Source organism: Anoplopoma fimbria, chromosome 1, assembly GCF_027596085.1.
Source record: "Anoplopoma fimbria isolate UVic2021 breed Golden Eagle Sablefish chromosome 1, Afim_UVic_2022, whole genome shotgun sequence".
NCBI classification, from domain to species: Eukaryota; Metazoa; Chordata; class Actinopteri; order Perciformes; family Anoplopomatidae; genus Anoplopoma; species Anoplopoma fimbria.
Window position 1 is genome coordinate 23320118 of NC_072449.1, and position 20811 is coordinate 23340928.

A 20811-nucleotide genomic window follows, 5' to 3' on the forward strand; every position below is an offset into this window, starting at 1 on the left:
ATGTTGCTGCGTGATAAGACAAACAGTCTCTTTGAAGTTCATAGATCTAAAGTGCACATTACATTTCAAGCAACAAGTTCATTGAACCCAACATGTTGATAGCACAATTCATTTCAGCCTTTATCTGGTTCTGTAGCCCACTGTAAATAATAAAAAGCTGTCATTATAGTTCTTGTAATGACAAGAAATACACTCTCATTTTAAGGGGTTTTGAAAACACAACTCCTAGAAATTCTTGTAATAAGATTTTCTCTGTTAAAAGTAATATCTGTTATATCTGCATATGAAGTGTGATATAAGCCAGTCATTTTAACTTTCTCTCAAGCCTGAAAAAAAAAAATCAATTTGAGCCGCTTTAAGACATCCGCTTTAAAATAAAGGTTTGTATCATGTTAAAAAAAAGTTACCCCTTTAAAACCTAGTGACTTATATCACTTGAGAATGCCTTAGCTCTGCTTTTCCATCCCCCTGTTGACCTGCAGCCTCCTTCTTGGAGTCCTGCTGTTTGGAGCCTTGTAATCCACTGATGTTGCTCTATTTGGTTTTCAATGAGACCTTTGATTTTCAGACCCAGGGGCCTCTAAAGATCTGACCATGTCTCTTTTTCTCTTTTCTCTAAAAGAAACTGAACTACTGAAAGGCTCATTAGCATCTGTTAGAGTTTGAAATACAACACAGAACTCTCTAAACATGCCATTTAATTCAGCCGTGAATTAGACTGTGAATACAAGCTTGATTCATTGACACGTTCTTGGACAACTGTTAGAAATGTGCTCCAGACCTTTCTGGTTTAAACACAGTTTATATTTGCTGACCAAGCAGTTATTTGCTTATTGTATTGTTTAATCACCTGTATTCTTCATTGTAAGTTATTTTATTTGAGGGATGAGCTTATGCTTATCAGGAATTAATGTAGGTAGCTAACTTTCTCTGAAATACGATCAACGTTTTATTTGATCATCTAATCCATCTGATGTTCTGATTATACATGCACATGAACTTGCAGATGGACACCTGATTATTTGATGTCCATCTCATTACAGATCAAATGTATTCCATTGTCTCTATTTATTACACACGCTGAATGTTAAAGTAATAACAGCACAAGGTTAAAGTTATAACTAGCTGCCACATGATATTTTGTATCAACCAATCAGACAATTACTTTCTTGGGAAAATAATGTCTTCACTGTCTTAAATACTCTTTATTGCACGTCTTTCAACAAGGGGCTACTATCATTTAGGAATACCAGCCAACAGCAATAATGCTGCTTAACAAGAGGAAATAATAAACACATTACACATTTCTTATGCAAGTACGGTGTCATTATTATAATTGTAGAATAATCATTATAGTTTTGGCTAGTTTTGGAATATTTTCGACAACTACACTGAATGTAAGAAATTGTCTTGTCACATTTACCAGGCCCGAGTAAATATTCCCTTAAAACATTTCATGTGACTCAAATGACTTACTTAATTTTTGATCAGCATGCCCAATTGTGAGGAGTCAACAAACTGATTAAACTCTAAAATATTACAACTAATATGTCCACATGCAGGGCTGCTGTCATCTTTCAGAAAGCTTCAGCCAGTCTTCAGGACATTCAGTTTTACAAGACAATCGTCAACTCCTCCATAGCTGTCTAATTCAGTGCTGCATCTGTCTGATCAAAGCACAAAACTTTCAGGGAACAGAGGATCATTGACTCTCCCTTCACCTCTTATAAAGCCAACTGGCATGACTCAAAGGCAGCAGAGCGTAAAACAGGGAAGGTCATGACTGATGCCGCCTTAACTTTGGCCAGACGAAGTTCATCTCGGCAAATGTTGTCAGTCAGAACATGATGTCTTCAAGAGAAGTTTGACTGCTGAAATGTGTCCCTTCACTTGTAATTCAAACTTCTTCATCAAATTTGAATGTAATATTAAGTTATTAACTCCGAACCTTCTCTGCACATATTTGCATTTGAGACAAGTTCAAGTTTCTTAATCAGCATTAACACTATATGAGACACATACTGTGAAACTTACTGGAATAAAAACATAAATACTACTACTGCTATCAGTGATAGCAAGTACAACTGCCACTCAAATTGATTGTATTGCTATTATCATGCAGGTTTTAATAGTATGGTATGATGATACTGAAAGAAGCTCAGGTGATTCCTATACCCAAAGGTGACCTAAAAACCAATCGGCTTATATCTTCGATGTCCTATTAGTGCTGCAGGAAAGAGTCCTAAAACCAGGAAATGAGTCAGCATTTTCGCACATCTGGTTCCCTTAGATGCCTGAAATAAGTTCTGTGGCTAACACAAGCTTATGAGATTTATAGGTTTCGTTCTACGACATAAAATGCCTCATTTATCACCCCTCTGGTGAATTTTGAAGCTTTAATGTGTCTTTAAAAAGGTGGTTGCTATCAATTTGCTAAATGCAAAAACAAAACCTCCTTGCCAAACAGTAGCTTTTTACTTCTGTCGATTGCATTCACCATTCGAAAATCATAAAAGTGTTGTTCATTTGTGAAGATTATCATGCTTCACAACACATGTCAAAATGTATCATAAACATTTGTTTGCCAGAGAGCTCATTTTCTGCAATACTCCAAAATCCCATGGAAAAATACTACTGGATTATTGTCAAGGAAACCAGTGTGATGCTAACTTCCGGGTTTGCATACAAAAATACGTCATCCCTGATGATGATGGAGGTGGACCAACAGATCTGTGCGGTCCAGGACTGGAGAGGTCAACACGAGGAGCGAGCTGACACCCGTGTAACAGAGGAGAGGGGCGAAGAGACAGAAAGTGGAAGCTGCAGGGTGAATGTGGCCGTGTGTTTAGCAGACCCACAAGAAAGGATACTACATCAACTCCAGCTGGGGTCCAAGGGGTTAATGGATAAGACTACCCAGCAGGGGTCAAGGGTCAGGAGGCCACTCTCTGCCAGGGCTAATTGGTCACTGCGACCAGAGTTAACGTCAAACTTTCTATGGAGAAATACATACACATGTATGGAGCTGCTCTGACAGTGGTCTTCCATCAAAAGCCCTCATCAGGGAGGCCTCTGTTGTGCTCTGCACAGTCATGGAGATCAGTCAGGCCTCCGTAGCAACAATCAGCACCCTTCACCGTACATCGCCACCAGCACCACCTACAGTGACAGCTAGGCTGGACACATGGAAAGATTGGTGGCTTTTGATCTTAAGTTTTTTCAATTAAGTTCAATTCAGCTCATTAGCATTCACTTTTTCAAAGCATTAATATGAAAGATGTATGTGAGAAATATTTTTGGTTTATCTTAATCTGTAGCCTATACTTTAATGATTTTGAGCTTGTTTCATTTAATATCCATTGTGTTTTAGTCCAGAAGAAAACCATTTTCAATCATTTTCACAATCAAATCTTCAGACTTTTGAGTCCACAACCAAATTCATCAACTATTTAAATATTATAATACTGAGAAATCAGAATTATTACTTAACTAATAGTCCTCCTTGACTTCTTTCCCAGGAGTTAACTAACTTAAACACATAATCTTAAACACATATAACCAAACTTGGATCATCTGCACACACCTAAAATGTCCAGGTTCTCTTAAATCATTAAGTATACAGTGCAAAGACCAATGGGACTCACTTTCCACTTCTCACAAATTACGCAGCAAAAACAATAATTTTTTCTCCAGGATAATTTTGCAAACTTCAATGGCTACAGAAGGAACACCATGTTAAAAACAAAACAAAAGGGTGTACTGAAAATTAGGAATCGGTTATTCAATTAATTTAAAACAATTAATTCCTATTCAAAAAAAGATTAAGAAGATAAAGATTCAGTCTCCTCCATATTTCATCTACACCGTGGGACAGCTGTCAGAAGCAGATCCAGACTGTGATAGATCTTACATAGACCTTAAGTGCCTGTCATGTGCTTGATGCCAGATGCATTTACCCTTTAATGATCTTGTAAAATATTTAAATGTTTAGACGGAATTCACTTTATCACTATCCAAGCACTGGACAAATGATTGTTTGTCCAAATGATGGCTTGTTTATGGTTCTCTATGTGGGATTTGACCTGAAAAAAATAGTTCATAATAAACCAGCCTTAAACTAAATATTAGGACCACATGAGGTATTTCAGATAAGACGCTGAAGGGCCGAAGTGCAAGTCTGTTTTCATCAGAATGAGTCTAAATTTACTCTATTTGCATCTGAGGCTGAAAATCTGCAGTTCAGAGGAATCCTGACGGATGGATGTTGTCATGCTGATGCTGTCACAGGCTTGACGTTGGACAGGTTAATGATTTATGGGGAATAGTGTCATGCCCAGAATGGGACCTGGGTTAATGTTCACCTTTTTTAGCCTGACCTCCTCTCTGGGGGGCTGCCCACAGCCAGTCCACTTCCAACACTGGAGGGGGACGTAGCTGACTGACTGAGTCGGCCGGCCTCCAGCTAAACCCGGCACACACAGCAGGGAGGGACACCACAAACTGCTCTCAGAGAAGTGGAGGGAACAGGAGACTGACGAGGCCTAATCGTCTTTTTAATGAATTTTAATAGAAGCAATAAAGAGCAGCAGAAAATAATCCAAACAGTTTTAATGGACTCACATTAACAAGCAAAAGCACACAGGTGGTATTTAGGTTGCCCTCTCTTCAAAACGTGAAAGTTTGAGCTTCTCTATGTAGGATGATGAATGTAGTTTGATGCTAGAATGCTCTTTTTGCATGTATCTGCTAGAGAGGGTAAGTGTCTTTGTACCCTCACTTACTGGTGGACCAACCACAGTTGGGTGATGGAAAACGCGTCACAAACATTGCGTTGCTTGTGATATTTACTTGAAATGTCGCTAACGACACCCAGTTTATAATACTGCAAATGCAAGGGCTTCATTTGTGGGCCATTGGCTCAATCAACATTGTATACATTTATTATGCGATAGATATTGACGTAAAAGACATTTTTCAAATGAAAATCTTCAAGATTAAAAATAAATGGTTTTTTTTTATATATGCTTGATCAGTTGTATTTTCTTTTAATTTTTATCCATGAACATTTTGGTATTAGTGCTGTTTCAAAGATTTTAATCAGACTGGTATATTTTGTGTAAAGAAACAAACAAAACAAACAATTTCCTAGAGACGATATTGACAACATACTCAGTAGTATGGTCCATATGGGCACCAAGTTTCGACACCAGATGTAGTTTTTAATCAAATTACTCATGTTGAACTAAGAAATAGTGAAATGTGACTATTCTTCGAGTCTGAACATAATGGAATCTGTCTCTAAAACACCTGCCATATCGATGTTTATAGATTGTAAAATGTACCCATAAAATTTCGAAAGATAATTACCAAGGACACAAGCTCAGTGTCCTGAATTATAGCTGCAGCTCTGTCCTGTGAGACTCACTGTGATGATGTGAAAGTGAAAGATGAAAAATAAATTAAATACTTAAGAAAAACACTCTCCACACTGTCTTCATCATGTGCGTGAAGTACTGTAAAAACAAAATGTTTCTCTCCAAGACCACCATCTTCATATGTCAAACTAAAACAGTTTTTCTATCCGTTGTGTGTCACTATATGCAGCCTAAATGGCCACATTAGTCCCTCTGTCATGTATATGGACCCTGAATCAATGCTGTTAAATAAAGCAGAGGTATAGCAAAGCGTGAGGCCAAACCAGGTGATGGATAGTAGCCAGGCTTGTCATCGGCTGCTTACACTGCTCTCATTAAGCTGTAAATCTTTCACAACAACACCCGCTATAAGACAATGCCAGAAAGGCTTTTCCTTGTAGCTCCACCTTGTCATTGGTTTAACAATGAAATTGCCAAGTGAATCACTTTGTCAGGATTCACAATGGCCTCAATGCTTCAAGCAGCCGGTAGAAATGTTGGACAAGACATCAAGGAATTGATACAAGTAGCAGGAGTTACAGAACGCAATAAAAATAAACTTATGACACATTTCATCTAAATTAACTAAGAGATTAAAATATACACCTGCAGAACAACAGGCGAAGATTTCTGCCTGTTTAAGAAGTGAGGGCAGATTAAATGTTGTTTACCACTTAAATATAATGTTATTTCAATGTAAAAATTATTGCAAGTTTAATAATGCAAATGCTGTTGTCTTTGCCGTTCATCATCAATTTAGCATTACTTTAGCTGATAAGTATACAAAAAATACATTATACATACCACGGACTGTTGTAGAATCTAAAGTTCAGATGTACAGAAATATTGGATGTTCCCAATGGTTGTACTGTGTGTAGCCTAACTGCTGGTGAAGTGGGTCATCAAAAAAATCACACTTCATTTTAAACCCTAATTGAAGCAGACGTTATTGCCTCAAAAAATATTTAATGTGTAAGGGTGAACTGCATTTTGGATTCAAATATTTGACTTACCATAAGCATAATTATCTTAAATGATGTGCCTGAAATCAGATGCAGAAAATATGACATCTTAGTGGTGTGGTAAATGTTTTTGTCACTTTGAAGCTACTTATTTTTAAAGGGGAAATGTGTGGGTTTTAAGGTGCAGGAAAATTGTCAGAGGCCCTTTAATAGTTTTCTGACTTCACCTGCTGCAACATACAGAACCCACATTTCACATCATCATACTTCTTGTCCAGAATGACAGAAGAAGTCTTTCTAGACAGACCCTTCATAGCCATTGTCAGGCTGTACACACCGCATACAGGTTTTTTCCATAGAGAAGCCAGGTGTGACTTACATGGACAAAGCTGAAAACAAGCTTAACACTGACATCTGTTGGAAAATAACTTTTATTGCAGCCAAATACTAAAATTTGTGAATGGGAATCTCGGGTCCTGTGTTCTGCCTCGCAGGAGTTTGCCTTCTTTACTGCTTGTTTCTGCTTTGCTCCGGAGCATGTTATCAGAATCAGAATCAGAAGCTGTTTATTGCCAAGTACGTTACACATACAAGGAATTTGGCTAGGTGATTATGGTGCGTACAGTAAATAACAAACACAGTGCAATAATAAATATATACAGTACCAGTCAAAAGTTTGGACACACCTTCTCATTCAATGGTTTTTCTTTATTTTTTATCTTTTTCTACATTGTAGATTAATATTGAAGACATCCAAACTATGAAGGAACACATATGGAATTATGCGGTAAACAAACAAATGCTCAACAAACCAGAATATGTTTTATATTTTAGATTCTTCAAAGTAGTTGAATGAGAAGGTGTGTCCAAACTTTTGACTAGTTCTGTAATTTAAAAATAGAAATATGAAAATATACAATAAAACATGGTAAACAATATTCCAGATAAATGATCATCGTGTTATTCTTCTTAGGTCTTGTCCTCTACCCAGATCTCTGACCTAATCTACCCAGATCTGGTCTTATTCTACCAAGATTTGGTCCTTTTCTACCCCGATCAGAACTTTATTCTACCCTGACTCAGAGACGCAACATTAAGAAAACTTAATTGCATTGCAATTATACTATATGATGTACTTTATAAACAAGACATTTTTTATGTTATGTGCCTAAAGGAAAAGTTCAACAATTTAAGAAAACTTAATGTTGCAAAAGTTGTTCCTAAAAAAACAACCCTTGAATCATTTCAAATGTACGGTAGATCGTGCGGATCAGCATGCAGCAGGTATTTAGCTGTGCCCGAGAGACCGAACTCAGGGCCGCAAAGACTCCCTGTGACCACCGTCACTGCTGACGTCATCTCCTCCTAGTGACTGCTGTTATCAAGATGGCGCTGCGGCCAGGATCGGGGGGAGGCGGCAGGTATTTTAGCCTTTTAATATCAATTCTGTCGCTAAGATTTGAACAAATTGTTAAAAATATTCCCCCTGTGAGCGCCTCTCAGCAACACGATATTCACAACGAAGGGCCTCAGAGACAGCGATTATAAAAACACCTTATGTTGTTGTAGAGGCGAGCTGATGGATGAGATGGCTGGATGGCAGGTGTCAGCTAGCGGGGGAAGCTAACGCTAGCTAGCTGGTTTCTGCTGCCTGTCCACGCTCACAGGGGACCAAAACAATGCCACAATGTTCGTGTATTAACACATTTCACGTGTCATGTCCGGTGCAGCAGTTATTGCGCACGCAGCTTACGTCATCCATTGTTATGTCATCGTAAAATAAATCCACATTACTCTCTTGTAACTTTAGCATTGTGAGGAAAAGTAGCTAGCACCTGTACAGACAGGCCTGAGCACCGAGGACAATGTTTAAATCTGGCCTCATCAGCTCTCTTACTATTGCATGATCTGCCACGGGGGGTGGAGGGTTATTCAGTGTTATGTCGGTACGTGGTTGAGTATTTAAGAAAGCGAAGCAGGAGGGAAGTGAACAAGTTTAATTAAAATATGTATCTTCTAACACATAAGCTGCAAGTCCTCTTCCGCACTCACATTGCTCTGCTTGTTGCTTGATTAATACTTGTTTACTAAACCGCATAGTAAACCCTGTCACGCATGTGTCTCATCTCTGCACAGGTGTGTTGTTGGAGCAGTGTGATGGTGGTCTGTAGCCTCATGATCCTTTCAAAGCTGAGCTCGAGCAGTTTGAATAATAAATAGACTCTGGCTACAGCCAGGTGATACTGATCTGACAGGTGAAACCAAAGCCCTCATGACTGTAAGGGAGTGTGGGTAGTAGGAAAACGGGATTACAGGTGTAATGTGAAGACCTGGAGGTCATTGTAGTTCTCTTTCATATGCTGATCATTCTGCTGATGTCTGGTGGACAGTTACTGACCTGTGCTAAATTAGTATCTAGCAGGAGAAAATTACTTAATGTTTTTAAGTCAGACAGGGATTTAAGATATGATAATCCTTTAATAGTCCCGCAGCGGGGACATTTACAGGATTACAGCAGCATAGAGGATAGTGCAAACAAGAGACAGTAAAAAAACAAGATAAAAAATAAGTATTATAAATAAGCACATTCATTCATTCATTTCCGTAACCTGCTTATCCAGTAAAGGGTCGCAGGGGTGCTGTAGCCGATCTCAGCTGTCAATGGGCGAAGGCAGGGTACACCCTGGACAGGTCGCCAGTCTGTCGCAGGGCTGACATATAGAGACAGACAACCATTCACACTCACATCCACACCTACGGGCAATTTAGAGTCTTCAATTAACCTTAGCTGCATGTCTTTGGACTGTGGGAGGAAGTCGGAGAACCCGGAGAGAACCCACTCTGACACGGGGAGAACATGCAAACTCCACACAGAAGGTTGTCTAGCCCGGGAATTGAACCCGGGCCCCTCTTGCTGTGAGGAGACAGTGCTAACCACTACACCACCGTGCAGCCCTAAATAAGCAAATGAGCAATAAAAGAAAAGTAAAGAATCCACAGTAACTGAAATATTATATATACAGACAGAAACTATTATAACTATTGTATTGCACAGTGTTTTTGTATTGCAGAGGTTTTCAGTGTTTCAGTAATGGTTCGTTTGCACTGCTGTGGCTGAGGGCATCACCTTTTCGGCACTAGTAGGTCACGATCCACAAAATTGTGGGGTTAAAAAAAGGTAAATTGACAGAAATTAAAATATACCACTTATGTCAACTGTCAATAGTAGCGTATTTGTGTGTATTAGGCTGTTGTGGGCAGTGTTAAAAATCAATGAGCAAAGACCGTCTTATGGCAGTATTTGATTTGACAGGAGTTTTGTATTATGTGTTTAAGGACCTTGACCTGTATAGTATTGAATTTGCTGGATTAGTAAAAAAAAACAGATGTTCCTGTAAGGTTTATCAACTTTTTTTTTATAGAAAAGTCAACGTTTCATACAGATGACAGATGAATTTCTGTCACATGCATAAAGTATACATATTTCTAGCCAGGGGCATCTTTTATCTGTAGCATGTTCAAATCTGTTTCCATGTGAAATATAATGGATATCAATGAAGGAATGAAGTTTTGGATCATGTGAGTGCAGTGTGTTTCGACTGCCATACATAATAATACAGCAATAATAAATTAAAATGTGTCAGGACTGCCAGAGTGGAAAGCCAGTAGGTGGAGCAGTAGTGTAGCTTGAAAATTAGCTTGACAGCTCAGCTTAAGCAACCTTTGTAGCTGTTTGGAGTAAATTTATCAATTAATTTATGTAATGATGATAAGCTGTTAAGTCAAAGATACAGTGGCTGTATCTGTAAGGGAGGCTGTAAGGAAACAGCGACAGAAATGCTTGATTATCAGCTTCCATTGTGTCAGGTGATAATGGCACCATGCATATTTCTTCAACAGGCCATGTGATTGTCAGACATTTGACCTCTTGAATGTCAAATGATGCTCTATTGTGCTTGTCAGGAGTATATCGTTTTAGGGTGTGTTTTACACCTGTTGACATTTCAATGTTGGAATTATAACTACAAATGTTATTTGTCCAATCATCAGTTTCAGAGAACTGGGTGCATGACTATTTCAGTTAATATAATCCAGTTGTAATTTTGGCAAGTTGGTGTGTGTAACAGGGCAGGGGCCTTCATGTCTATTGCATTGCCTGTGGTGGCTGGCATAGAGGGAAAAAAAAAAAAAAAAAACATATTTAAGGAGCTTATGCCCCTTTCTGTGTCCCTGGATTGATTAACAGGAACCAGATCAGATATTTAAAACCAAAGATTGATATTCAGTGCTCAATGATTAAAAACAGTAAAGCATTCAACTATTTGTTTCCATTTTAGTAAAGGGTTCATTGACTGTCACTCAGTTTCTCATCTCCCCTCTAAGCCTGTATTTCTCTTTGAGTGAAATCTTGTCATAACTACTGTATATTCCACTATGAGAGCATCGTCGGAATAAGCTTTAGCCTCCTCAGTAATGATGGCATTGACTTAAACTCCTGACCCTGCCTTCTGTTTCCCAGCTTTTAAAGCAGTCTGATGATAGCTGTCGGATGATTACAGGCCTTTTACAAGGCGCTGGCGTCCACAGCTGCTATCACTGCTTATCTCCTTTTACGTTAATCTGCCCAGCCATGACCCGTTATTTGCTGCAGGATGGTGGGCAGCAGTGCTCTAGCGCTTGTGTATATAAATGCTTTTAAGCTGCAAATCTTACAGGGAGCAGATGTGACTCTGAAACCTTCCAAGTCAAGCATCATCAGACATGTTGATATATAAAAGGCAGCCAAACAACAATTGAACACCATACAAAACAATCAAATCATATCAGATGCTCATTTTGTGATTGCATTACTTTACTCTTTGTTCAAAATGTCACCTCTTTATTTAAACCTACAGTTTTTTTTGGCCACATGGGGGCAGCAGTAACCAGCTGTAAGCACTACCCATTGCCATATAATAATGTAATACAATTGACTTCTTAGCATGCAGTTGCCTGTTTACACATGCAGCAGACATGTAGCATCAACCTTGATTAATCCAAAATTAACTTTCTTTAATATTTTTGTTAGACTCCCCCAGCTCTTTAGAATAATATCTGGCTGGTCAGCTGCTAAATGATTTCACTATGTTCACCAGCTAAGTGCTAATTGTGTCTGTCTGCTGTTGGGTAAATTGGTATTTGTTGTGTTTTCATCACCACAAGAAATCTCTTTTACAAAACAGTTATTTTATACATTGTTCATTTTTAATTATTTTGTATTATTATTATATAGCAGCTTTAAAGTTTATTAGCTTTATTATTTCTGTGTAATGACATTTTGCGTACAGAATAGAGCTTGATTGATCACAGACTCTGTTTAATATCACTGCACATTTATTATATTAGGAGTTTGTAATGTTGGTCAGAGAACATAAGTAATACAAACACATTACAGGACCATTTTCCACTTTTTGTTTCAGTTTGTGGACAAAATCCATTAATAAAACAAATCATAGGGATAATTAGTATAATCGTTAGTTATAGCTCCAGTGTACAGTTTTTAGCACTTCACTTTCATAGCTTCCATAAGTACATTTTTAATGTAGAAGTGAAACTCAGGTCTAAATGATTCCTTAATTGCCACAGGGAGTTTGTTATTGCTTTGGCAAATGCTCGCACTGTTTGATGATGAGTTCCCTGCCTCCCTTTTGTTAGCACAGTCGTGTCGGTACTAAAGTCATCAGTATGATAATGTCACCCACTGAATTAGTGAGGCTCAAATTCAGCTCAGAGTCAGTCCGGGAAAGAGAGGTCTGGCTGGCTCTCTCTTCTGTTTGTCTCTGTATTCTCACTTCCAGCCTGTAGAACTGGGTTGTAATAAGTTATTTGACAAATAGCCGAAGGCCTGTGTGGGTTGGCTTTGGTGAGTAGAGACTTGGCCGACTTGTAGAAACGTCCTCTGATTGTTTCTTCAAGGCCTGATTCTCAGCACAGACCCACTATGTCCAAGTCGCCTGTGGAAATAAAACCGCATCAATTATTTTGCCTTTTGGACATTAATGTTAAATCGATGAATGCCAACAGCAAACCAATCAGATTTTATGCTTGTAGTGAAAGCAGCTTTTATGGTGGAAATAAGCTGGACCTTGCATTCGGATGTGATCCCACTCTAATGTGATGTCACAACTATGAAAACAAACAAGGCTTTTATTTATCATTTAGGTGTATCAAATGCAAATGTATCCTCTTAATTTTGTTGTCAATGACAGTAAAAGCAGGCATTTGCCCAACGGAACCACTTCGAGTTAAATTATTTGAAGTGGTAGTTGAACTGTTTGTTGACCCTAAGCAATCACCATATTTAAATACAGTTTCAAATTGTATTTGCTTAAATCTGTTACCTCCTACTATTTTGTTATAAGTATTACAAACGTATTGATGGCTGTCATTTGTCTAGCCTTGAATATATTGTTATACAGCACAAATAACAAACGCAGGATAGAAATTCAGTGATTTTTTTGATTCATACTTTCCATTATTCAAAGCTGCAGGAGATATGATATATGTTTCGAGCTCACCCAAAAGTGTTATCTGAAGTTGTCTTTACTCATGCCTCAGTTTGAATATCATAACCTGCAATTCTGTTTGTTTTCCCACTATAGTTTTATGTATCCTGTTGGAGGGGGCCTGGGACCGCCACAAGGTAACTCATTCTTCAGTCAATATTACCAGTCTATTCTTTCAAGCTGACTTTTTGAAAATATGTTTGACCAGTTTCATTATCAGAAGCCGATAAATAAATGGAAAGCTTTCTCTTTCAGAATTGAATCCGATCAGTGAAATAAGACTTTGCATTTTTAACTGTTGCACACGGGAGCTCATGCCTTTTGTTACCTGTGTCCAGAGTGGTGCATTATGGGCCTCAGATGTACTATCATTTAGCTGTGCTTGCAATGTCTTATTAAGGCTCTTGACTTTGCAGTAACCCTCCTGCTAAACCATCCACACACCGCTGGGGGACAATCATCTCTCAGGGGCCATTACATGCTCCCATTAGCAATGTCAATTTAGACTAAGTACATTGTGTGTAGCCACCTAAACAAGCCACTTATTCAGCCCGGATGATCCGTAACATAGTGAATCATTTGGAGGCTCCAGTAGGAGCTGGCTGCACAGCTCTGGCTGTCAGCTCACACTGCATCTGTGAAAACAAACAGACAGTTTTCTATTTTTTTTTTTGGCTCACCCCCCTTGTTTTGCTCTGAGCTGTCACCGTAGTCACCAGAAAAACAGATTTGTTTGTTGCTGAGCTTGTGTCTTTTTCCAGCTGTCTAGGAAATTGATTTGCAATACTGAATCATGTCCAGTCTCTAGAGGCTTTTTTCCCAAACTCCAGTCCAGGATTGTATTAAGCTGTCTTTAGTGTACTTATTGGGCATACTCATGCTTGAAAAATTAATAAAAGACACTATTCTTTCCCAGGCCTACAGTATATTATAACAGTGTTTGTATCTGTTTCTGCAGGCATGGTCCCCATGCAGCAACAACAACAACAGCAGCAGCAACAGCAGGGCTTCCCTATGGTTCCGGTCATGCAACCGAACATGCAGGGCATGATGGGAATGAACTTCGGGGGACAGATGCCCGCAGGAGCTATGCCTATGCAGGTGAGCTTATTTTTGATTCTGTGTTTGTTTATTTGTTTGATGTCTAAGGTGAAATTATCCTTCTCATGTTTCCTTAGAGATTTGTCGTTTGCATTTGTAGTGTTTTTAACAAATTGGCTAATGTTTGCTTCCATTTACGAATACGTACTGAAACCTTGCTGTGTTGATTTAACTGATTTCATTCACATGGAGGCCTGGCATTAGAGCTTATCTTAACCTTAGCAAGACATAAGTCCATTAATATCATTCTGTATTACAATGCTTTCCTTCGGTGCCAGTATTTAATATCATGTACAAGAGTGTGACAAGGGCTAATGCTAATGGGATGTCTGAGCTGCTGTCTATGTTATTTTTTTCGTATCTCACAGGGAGGGATGGCTATTGGCATGCAGACCCCTGGGATGCAGTTCATGGGTCAGCCGCAGTATATGGGGATGAGACCTGCTGGACCCCAATACACTGCCGACATGCAAAAACAAATGGCTGAGGAGCACCAGTAAGACATCTTTACAATAATGCCATATTTCACGTTTGTGTTTGTTTGTTTGTCAGCATGAATGCTTTTTACTTTTCTTTTAAAGTTACTGTGAGGAACTTTTGACTGGTTATGAAACAGTCTCCATGTAATGCTGATGCCCCTGTATGACCTACATAAGTAGACAAGACCATTAGCGTGAAGATTGGCTACTTCTATATAGTTATTCTTAATGCTTGGTAATTGGTGCCACCGGGTCGGATTCTGTGCAACATGATATGAAATAACGTAGGTTCAAAAGAAACTCCTTCAGCCCAGACTCCAGCGGGGCCTCCAGCAGTACAAGCGCCGTTGATATCCTTGGCTCTCCATATAATGTCTCCTCTTCATGCCCTTTAGAAAACGCCTGGAGCAGCAGCAGAAGATGCTGGAGGAGGACAGGAAAAGAAGACAATTTGAGGAGCAGAAACAGAAGCTGAGGCTGCTCAGCAGTGTCAAACCCAAGGTGAGTGTCTCTCTACAGCCTGTTCTTTTTGCTATTCTTATGGCATGTCGACTGCTCTTCTTTGTAACCTTCTGGGCTCTTGATCCTCTATTATTGCGTACTCAGACAGGTGAGAAGAGCCGCGATGATGCCTTGGAGGCAATCAAAGGCAACCTGGATGGCTTCAGCAGAGACGCGAAGATGTACCCTACTTCATCATCACAGACCAAGAAGCCAGGTACCTTCACCCCACTGATTTTACCTGTAATCTCTGAGATTTTGTTCCTGTTGTTCTTCTCCAGCTGGCAGCCAGACGATCCAAAACTTTCTGTCGGAGCGTATGACAGAAAGATGATCCTTGATCACATTTCTTCTATCACATTCTTTTTTCAGTCACTCACATCTGTACAGCTGTCAGTCTATTGTCATAAAAACTTTTGTGTTTATTACAACATTTGTGTATGAACCTCAGTGTTCACATTCTGAACAGCTATAGATTTCTCTCACTATAACTTATTCCTCTGCATTTCAGAAAATTTGTAGTTATGCATTTAACAAACATAGCCTGAAGTAATATTACAGCCGACGTTCCCAACCCGAAAAGCATTTTATTGAATCTAAATATTAATGAAATGTTATTTCAAGAGTTTAGTTGAATTTGCAGTTCTACAATTCCTGGTCTTGCACAATACAGTCTCCATCTCACTCTGGTAAATGTGCAGCCCATAATTCATTCTCCATTGCAGTGTGTCACGTGTTGTTCCATCATCATTATTTCTTCATTTTTGCAGACTCATCGCCACCACATTCTTCTGTCCCCACTCACTCCCTGCCCCAAGCTTTGTCGGAAGAAAATGATGAGTTTAGTGACTTTCAAGGGCCTGTAGACGCCCCCGCCTCCTTCCCTCCGCCCTCCTCCACTTCCTTCGCATCGGGCCTCTCCTCTCAGGCCCTCGTCCAGCCTTCGCCCACTGCCCCCGTGACAGGTTTCTCTCCAGACGATGACGAGTTTAGTGACTTTGTTCAGGGTCCTCTAAATGCGTTCCCTCCCTCCAACTTCCACCTCTCCTCTGAGGCCCAAGTCCAACCTTCATCCCCTTCCCTGAAGGCAGGCCTGTCCTCCTCCTCTTCCCTCCCTCAGTCCCTTCCTGCCTCTGTGTCCATTTCCACTGTCACCCAACACTCTGCTGTCAACAACAGCTCCCAATCTACATTTCAAGGTAACTGTCTTTTTGCTTTGTTGACACCTTCCTGCCCATCCTCATAGTATATACTCAACCATATATATATTTTGAATGAATCTGGATGACTTTTTTATTTTTTTTATTGTAGTGCTGCATTTATTGCTGATGCTGAATATTTTTTACTGGCACGTCTGGATTTTTGGGTTTGCCTTTGCCTGTGTAACAGTGTGAGCATTCAGCTAGGACAGCAGCTGGCCTGGCCTTATTACCTAAACCTTTTAAAGCTATTGGACACGACAAACTAGGCAAACACGGATGCAGCATCAATAAGAAAAACTGACCTTGCTTCGTCATTAGAAAGTGAGAATCTTTCTCAGTAGGTTTTAACAATATAGTAGCTGAATCCATCCTTGATAATGAATCTGTTTGTGGTTTGATAGAAGTGTGGTTTGTCACAATCGTGTGTCATCTGCCGCCTAATCTCTCGGAAGAGCGGCTGCTCTGTGACAGCTCTCAGTCTGTAGACTATGAATAACAGGACAGACGGATCACCTTCTGTCCAGAGAACTGCAACAGCTAGCTCCCCATCGAGTGACATCGCCCAGTCCTCCTTTTTCAGTATATTTTAGGATCGTTTTCTTTTTCAGATAACGTAGAATCAATTGCAGGTTGGATAAGATATTTGACATGGTGAATTAGTTCTGAAAAAATGTACACAGTAGAAATACAGGATTGATACACTGTATAGTAATTAGTTGAAAACAACTTTAACTGCTTTGTAAAGCCAGTGTGTGTCATCAAGAAACCTGTTCCTCATTCACCCCTCTAGGCCCGTCCCTGGAAGAGAAGCTATTCTCCTCATGCAATTTTACTGCTGATAAGACGGCACAGGTTAGCTTTAAATCCAAGCAGCGTTTGACTGAAATGGGTCCTGGAACTAAAGTTTCAACCCAGTTTCACTCCAGCACTAAAGCGAGGAATTGGGCTGCGGCCCCTCAGGACTTGAGTTCGGTCTTCGTGGCAGAAAAGCAACCTGAGGCCCCGGTGTCGGCACCCAGCGCCCCCCCATCAGCCGTTGACTCGTCTCCTCAAACCAGTAGTGACAGTGGTGAGAGACGTGCCTGTTTATCAGCCTTCATAGCTTCCTCTTCTCTCCCTTGCTTTGCTTTACACAATCAAAGCAGTACTTTTCTCTCTTTCCTGGGAAAATATTTCCACTCTTTCTAACAATCAAAAAATGATTCTGTCATAATTGGTTTATACCAGATTCTGGGCTGGTCATCATACTTTTTCATCTTATTTACTCTGAATACATTTCTGCTGATGATTTCCTTCGCTTCTTTGAACAAATGGAGTGGCGGTGTCTTTGGGGTATCCTCCCGGGTGTCTTTACAACTGCTCCTAAGCCAAGTCCCTGCTCTTACATCTGCCCATTTCATTCCTCTGTCACCTCAGACCAAATCTTGTTAAAGGGGCTTCTCATGTTGGCGCTTTCTACTCACATTGTGGAAATGGACTGTGTCTGTTGTGGTCCTGAGGTGACTCAATAAGCTGCTGTCTGTTCCCTTCCTATGTAACACCTTCTCAGAGAACCACCTCCGGCGCATGCTGACTGCTATGGTTTAACAGGGATGCGCATGGATTTTCAGGTGCCACTGATGCCGAAATATAATCCGAGGCTGATTTTGCATGCCACTTGGCTACTCCTTTGTGCTTTCATTTGTTTGTCTCTGTTCGTGTCTTCTGTGTCATCAAGGGGTATACAGAGGCTAATCTTGGAGACCTGGGAGATTTGTAATAAGAATAATTTAAATGCCCTTTGATAGCTGATGGGAGTATTATGTGCAAAGCAGCTGCCTGAGTAAACAGACACCTTGTAGACTCAATAAGATATCTAGTTAGGGACTGAAAATTCTCCGTAGTTTGTTAATCTATTTGTAGAAGAAAAATGTTTATTAAGGTAATGTTTGCAGTTAAATTAGATTTTATTTGTATATTTTTTCTTACAAGGCAGTCTAGTCTTTCCGCCATCCTTGAAGTTAGAAATGGCTCGTGTCTGACAAGGCAAGACTCTTGTGATTCAGTGCAGGAGAGCATGACATTATGCACAGAGTCTTCCAGACATCTGATTTATGAGTTTGTTGAGGCTTAGCAAATCCTGTGCCTGGGCAAGTTTTTTTGCTATAACAACCAACTGTGTGTGTGTGTGTGTGTGGGTCTGTTTGTGACAGCAGGTGTTGGAGTGTACCCACAACAAGAGCACATTCAGCCCATGCTGCCAGCCTGGCTTTACAATGACAGCCTCATCCCAGGTAAACAATTACACGTGAATATGTCCATTATAATGATTTAGACATTCAAATTTAATTCTGTATTTTGTTTAAAGAAATTAAACTCTAAAAATCTCCATTATGATTTAGATTTGAGAGATTTAAGTAGTTTACCTCTCCCCTTTCCAGTATGCATGATTATTTTCCTTTCTGTGTCTTTCCTCAGAAATGTTCAAGAAGGTTTTTGAATTCACCATGACTCCGGCAGGGATAGACACAGCCAACCTCTACCCTATACTAATGTCATCAGGACTTCCCAGGGAAGCACTGGGGCAAATCTGGGCGACAGCTAACCGCACGACACCTGGCATGCTGACCAAGGAGGAGCTCTACACCGTACTTGCACTAATTGGTGTGGCGCAGGTAAACACTGGAGTTACGACAAATTATCCCCTTAGAATGGCTTCACTAATCATCATCCACGGCTCCCACAGTGCCTCGGCATCAAGACCACACTGTAATTAGATGGGCTTATCTAGAAATGAGGAGAAAGGGATTGTGGGGCATTTTAAGCCGAGTCCCCATCAGCCGTGTTTGGCAGGAGGCTTCTTATCATCCTTAGCCTGGGCCTGTCACCACCACTCCTTGGATGATGCAAATCTGCAAGGAGCTCACAAAACATTGCATGCCAACACTTCCATGCAAGGAATAATAAGACACCTTTTGGTGATGTAAATCTTCAGGAGCTTTAAAACACGAGCACAACAAGTTGCATTCTCTTGTGAGGGGAAAAGGTTTAAGTCTGTCAGTGACATCTGTTCAAAAGGACCTTCACTTTGTTGAATAATATTTCTGCAAACATCTGTTTTTTCGCTATTTCACTGAAAAAATGATGGCATGAAATGGGGTTGCAGTAGCCACTGTGCCGTAATACCTCTAATTATTTTAATTAATCAAGCTATTTGACAAGTTATGTGTATGTATAAGCAGGTGCGAGTATGGAGGTGTTGCTACCTTAGTGGCATTAGATAACAGGCAAAATTAAAAGTTATTTTTCCATTGCCAGAGTATGTGTTCTGTGACAAGATTTGACAAATTGATGTTTAGAGTCAGGTCCCTCTCAGGTTTTGATAAAAAAACAAAACGATTTCAGTGTATTCCTCCGAGGGGGAATTTACCTTTTTATATTTGATACTATTCTAAGGGAAAGCGTGTTCAGTGTCTTTATGTATTCAAGGAATTTAACAGAGAATCCACCTGGACCTTGTGCTTTATAGTTTGGCATTTGTGTAAGAGTTTGGAGAGTGATAATTTCCTTATTATTGGAGCCATATAGGTTTGCAACACTTAACAGTTTATTGTTGATTGGGGCATGTATTGTGATAGGGGCTGCGTGAAAAAGAAAGTATTAGTTTCACCTTGGGGTAAGTGGAGCTTGAACATACAGGGAGAAAGAAAATGTGCAGGTGTGAATACCAATATACTGTAATTTGCTTAGCTTTTCCAGTGATGAGTCAGGAACTTTAGTTGATGAGGTTAGGCTTGTTTCCAGTATCTAAATGAGTTTAATGCTGAGAGAGCATTAAACCCTCTGGATCATTAGATGTGGTGTTTTCCAGAATGCCTGACAAAATCAGACATAGTGCATTCTTTATATCTCCAGTAGGGTTTCTTAAATGTGCTCACATTTTTTTGGTCAGAGCATCCATTTGTTTCGTCATGGTAGCTTCCTTAGTCAGTGCCTTAAAATCTTTGTTATTCCTTTGTTTCAGAGTGGCCTCCCAGCAATGAATGTGGAAATTCTCAGTCAGTTTCCTTCTCCGCCAGTGCCCAACCTGCCGGCCCTGGCTATGGCCATGGCCCCCGTGATGCCCCAGCACCAGCAGGCCATGATGACCAAGCCCCCGGTTTCTATGTCCATGGCCATGCCCACATCAGCACCACCAGTTATGGGCATGACATCCGCAACGCAGTCTCAAGCACCCACAAACACTAACTTCATAGCCAGTTTCCCTCCAGCACAGGTAACAAATCCATGCCTCAAGTTCTGCATTATCCATTAGTTGATCATAATTCACATCTTATTTACTAACATGTTTTCGGCTCAGGGGCCCAAAGCAGATGACGACGACTTCCAGGATTTCCAGGAGGCTCCAAAGGCAGGAGCAGGAGACCTGTCCTTCACTGAGTTCCAGGGGGAGTCGGGTGCAAGTTTCCCCACCACCATTGCATCGCAGCACCAAAACAGGTAATGGCCTTGAATGCACTGGAGATGCTGATACTGCAAAATGCTATTCTAATTGTAGCTCACTTATTAATAAGCAATGTCTTGGTCAGAGTTGTAATTAGTGATTTTCACCATCTGATAAGATACTA

The 20811-nt window shown here is 40.1% G+C and overlaps 1 protein-coding gene across 8 annotated transcripts in view; it reads left to right on the plus strand.

The window, feature by feature from the left end:
- The first annotated feature begins 7703 nt into the window (after positions 1–7703).
- The window catches only part of synrg (synergin, gamma), a 34220-nt gene continuing 21112 nt past the window's right edge, over positions 7704–20811 (plus strand). For 2 of the 8 annotated variants that reach the window (XM_054601578.1, XM_054601734.1), the window contains exons 1-12: positions 7704–7797; positions 13018–13058; positions 13880–14022; positions 14391–14518; positions 14897–15002; positions 15108–15219; positions 15773–16201; positions 16995–17273; positions 18397–18477; positions 18662–18858; positions 20208–20459; positions 20544–20683. In XM_054601578.1, the coding sequence (XP_054457553.1) occupies positions 7763–7797; positions 13018–13058; positions 13880–14022; positions 14391–14518; positions 14897–15002; positions 15108–15219; positions 15773–16201; positions 16995–17273; positions 18397–18477; positions 18662–18858; positions 20208–20459; positions 20544–20683 (1943 nt within the window). In that variant the 5' untranslated portion in view covers positions 7704–7762. The remainder of the gene's footprint in view (positions 7798–13017; positions 13059–13879; positions 14023–14390; positions 14519–14896; positions 15003–15107; positions 15220–15772; positions 16202–16994; positions 17274–18396; positions 18478–18661; positions 18859–20207; positions 20460–20543; positions 20684–20811) is intronic. The other 6 variants (XM_054602017.1, XM_054602059.1, XM_054601657.1 and 3 more) reach the window with 5 other exon arrangements.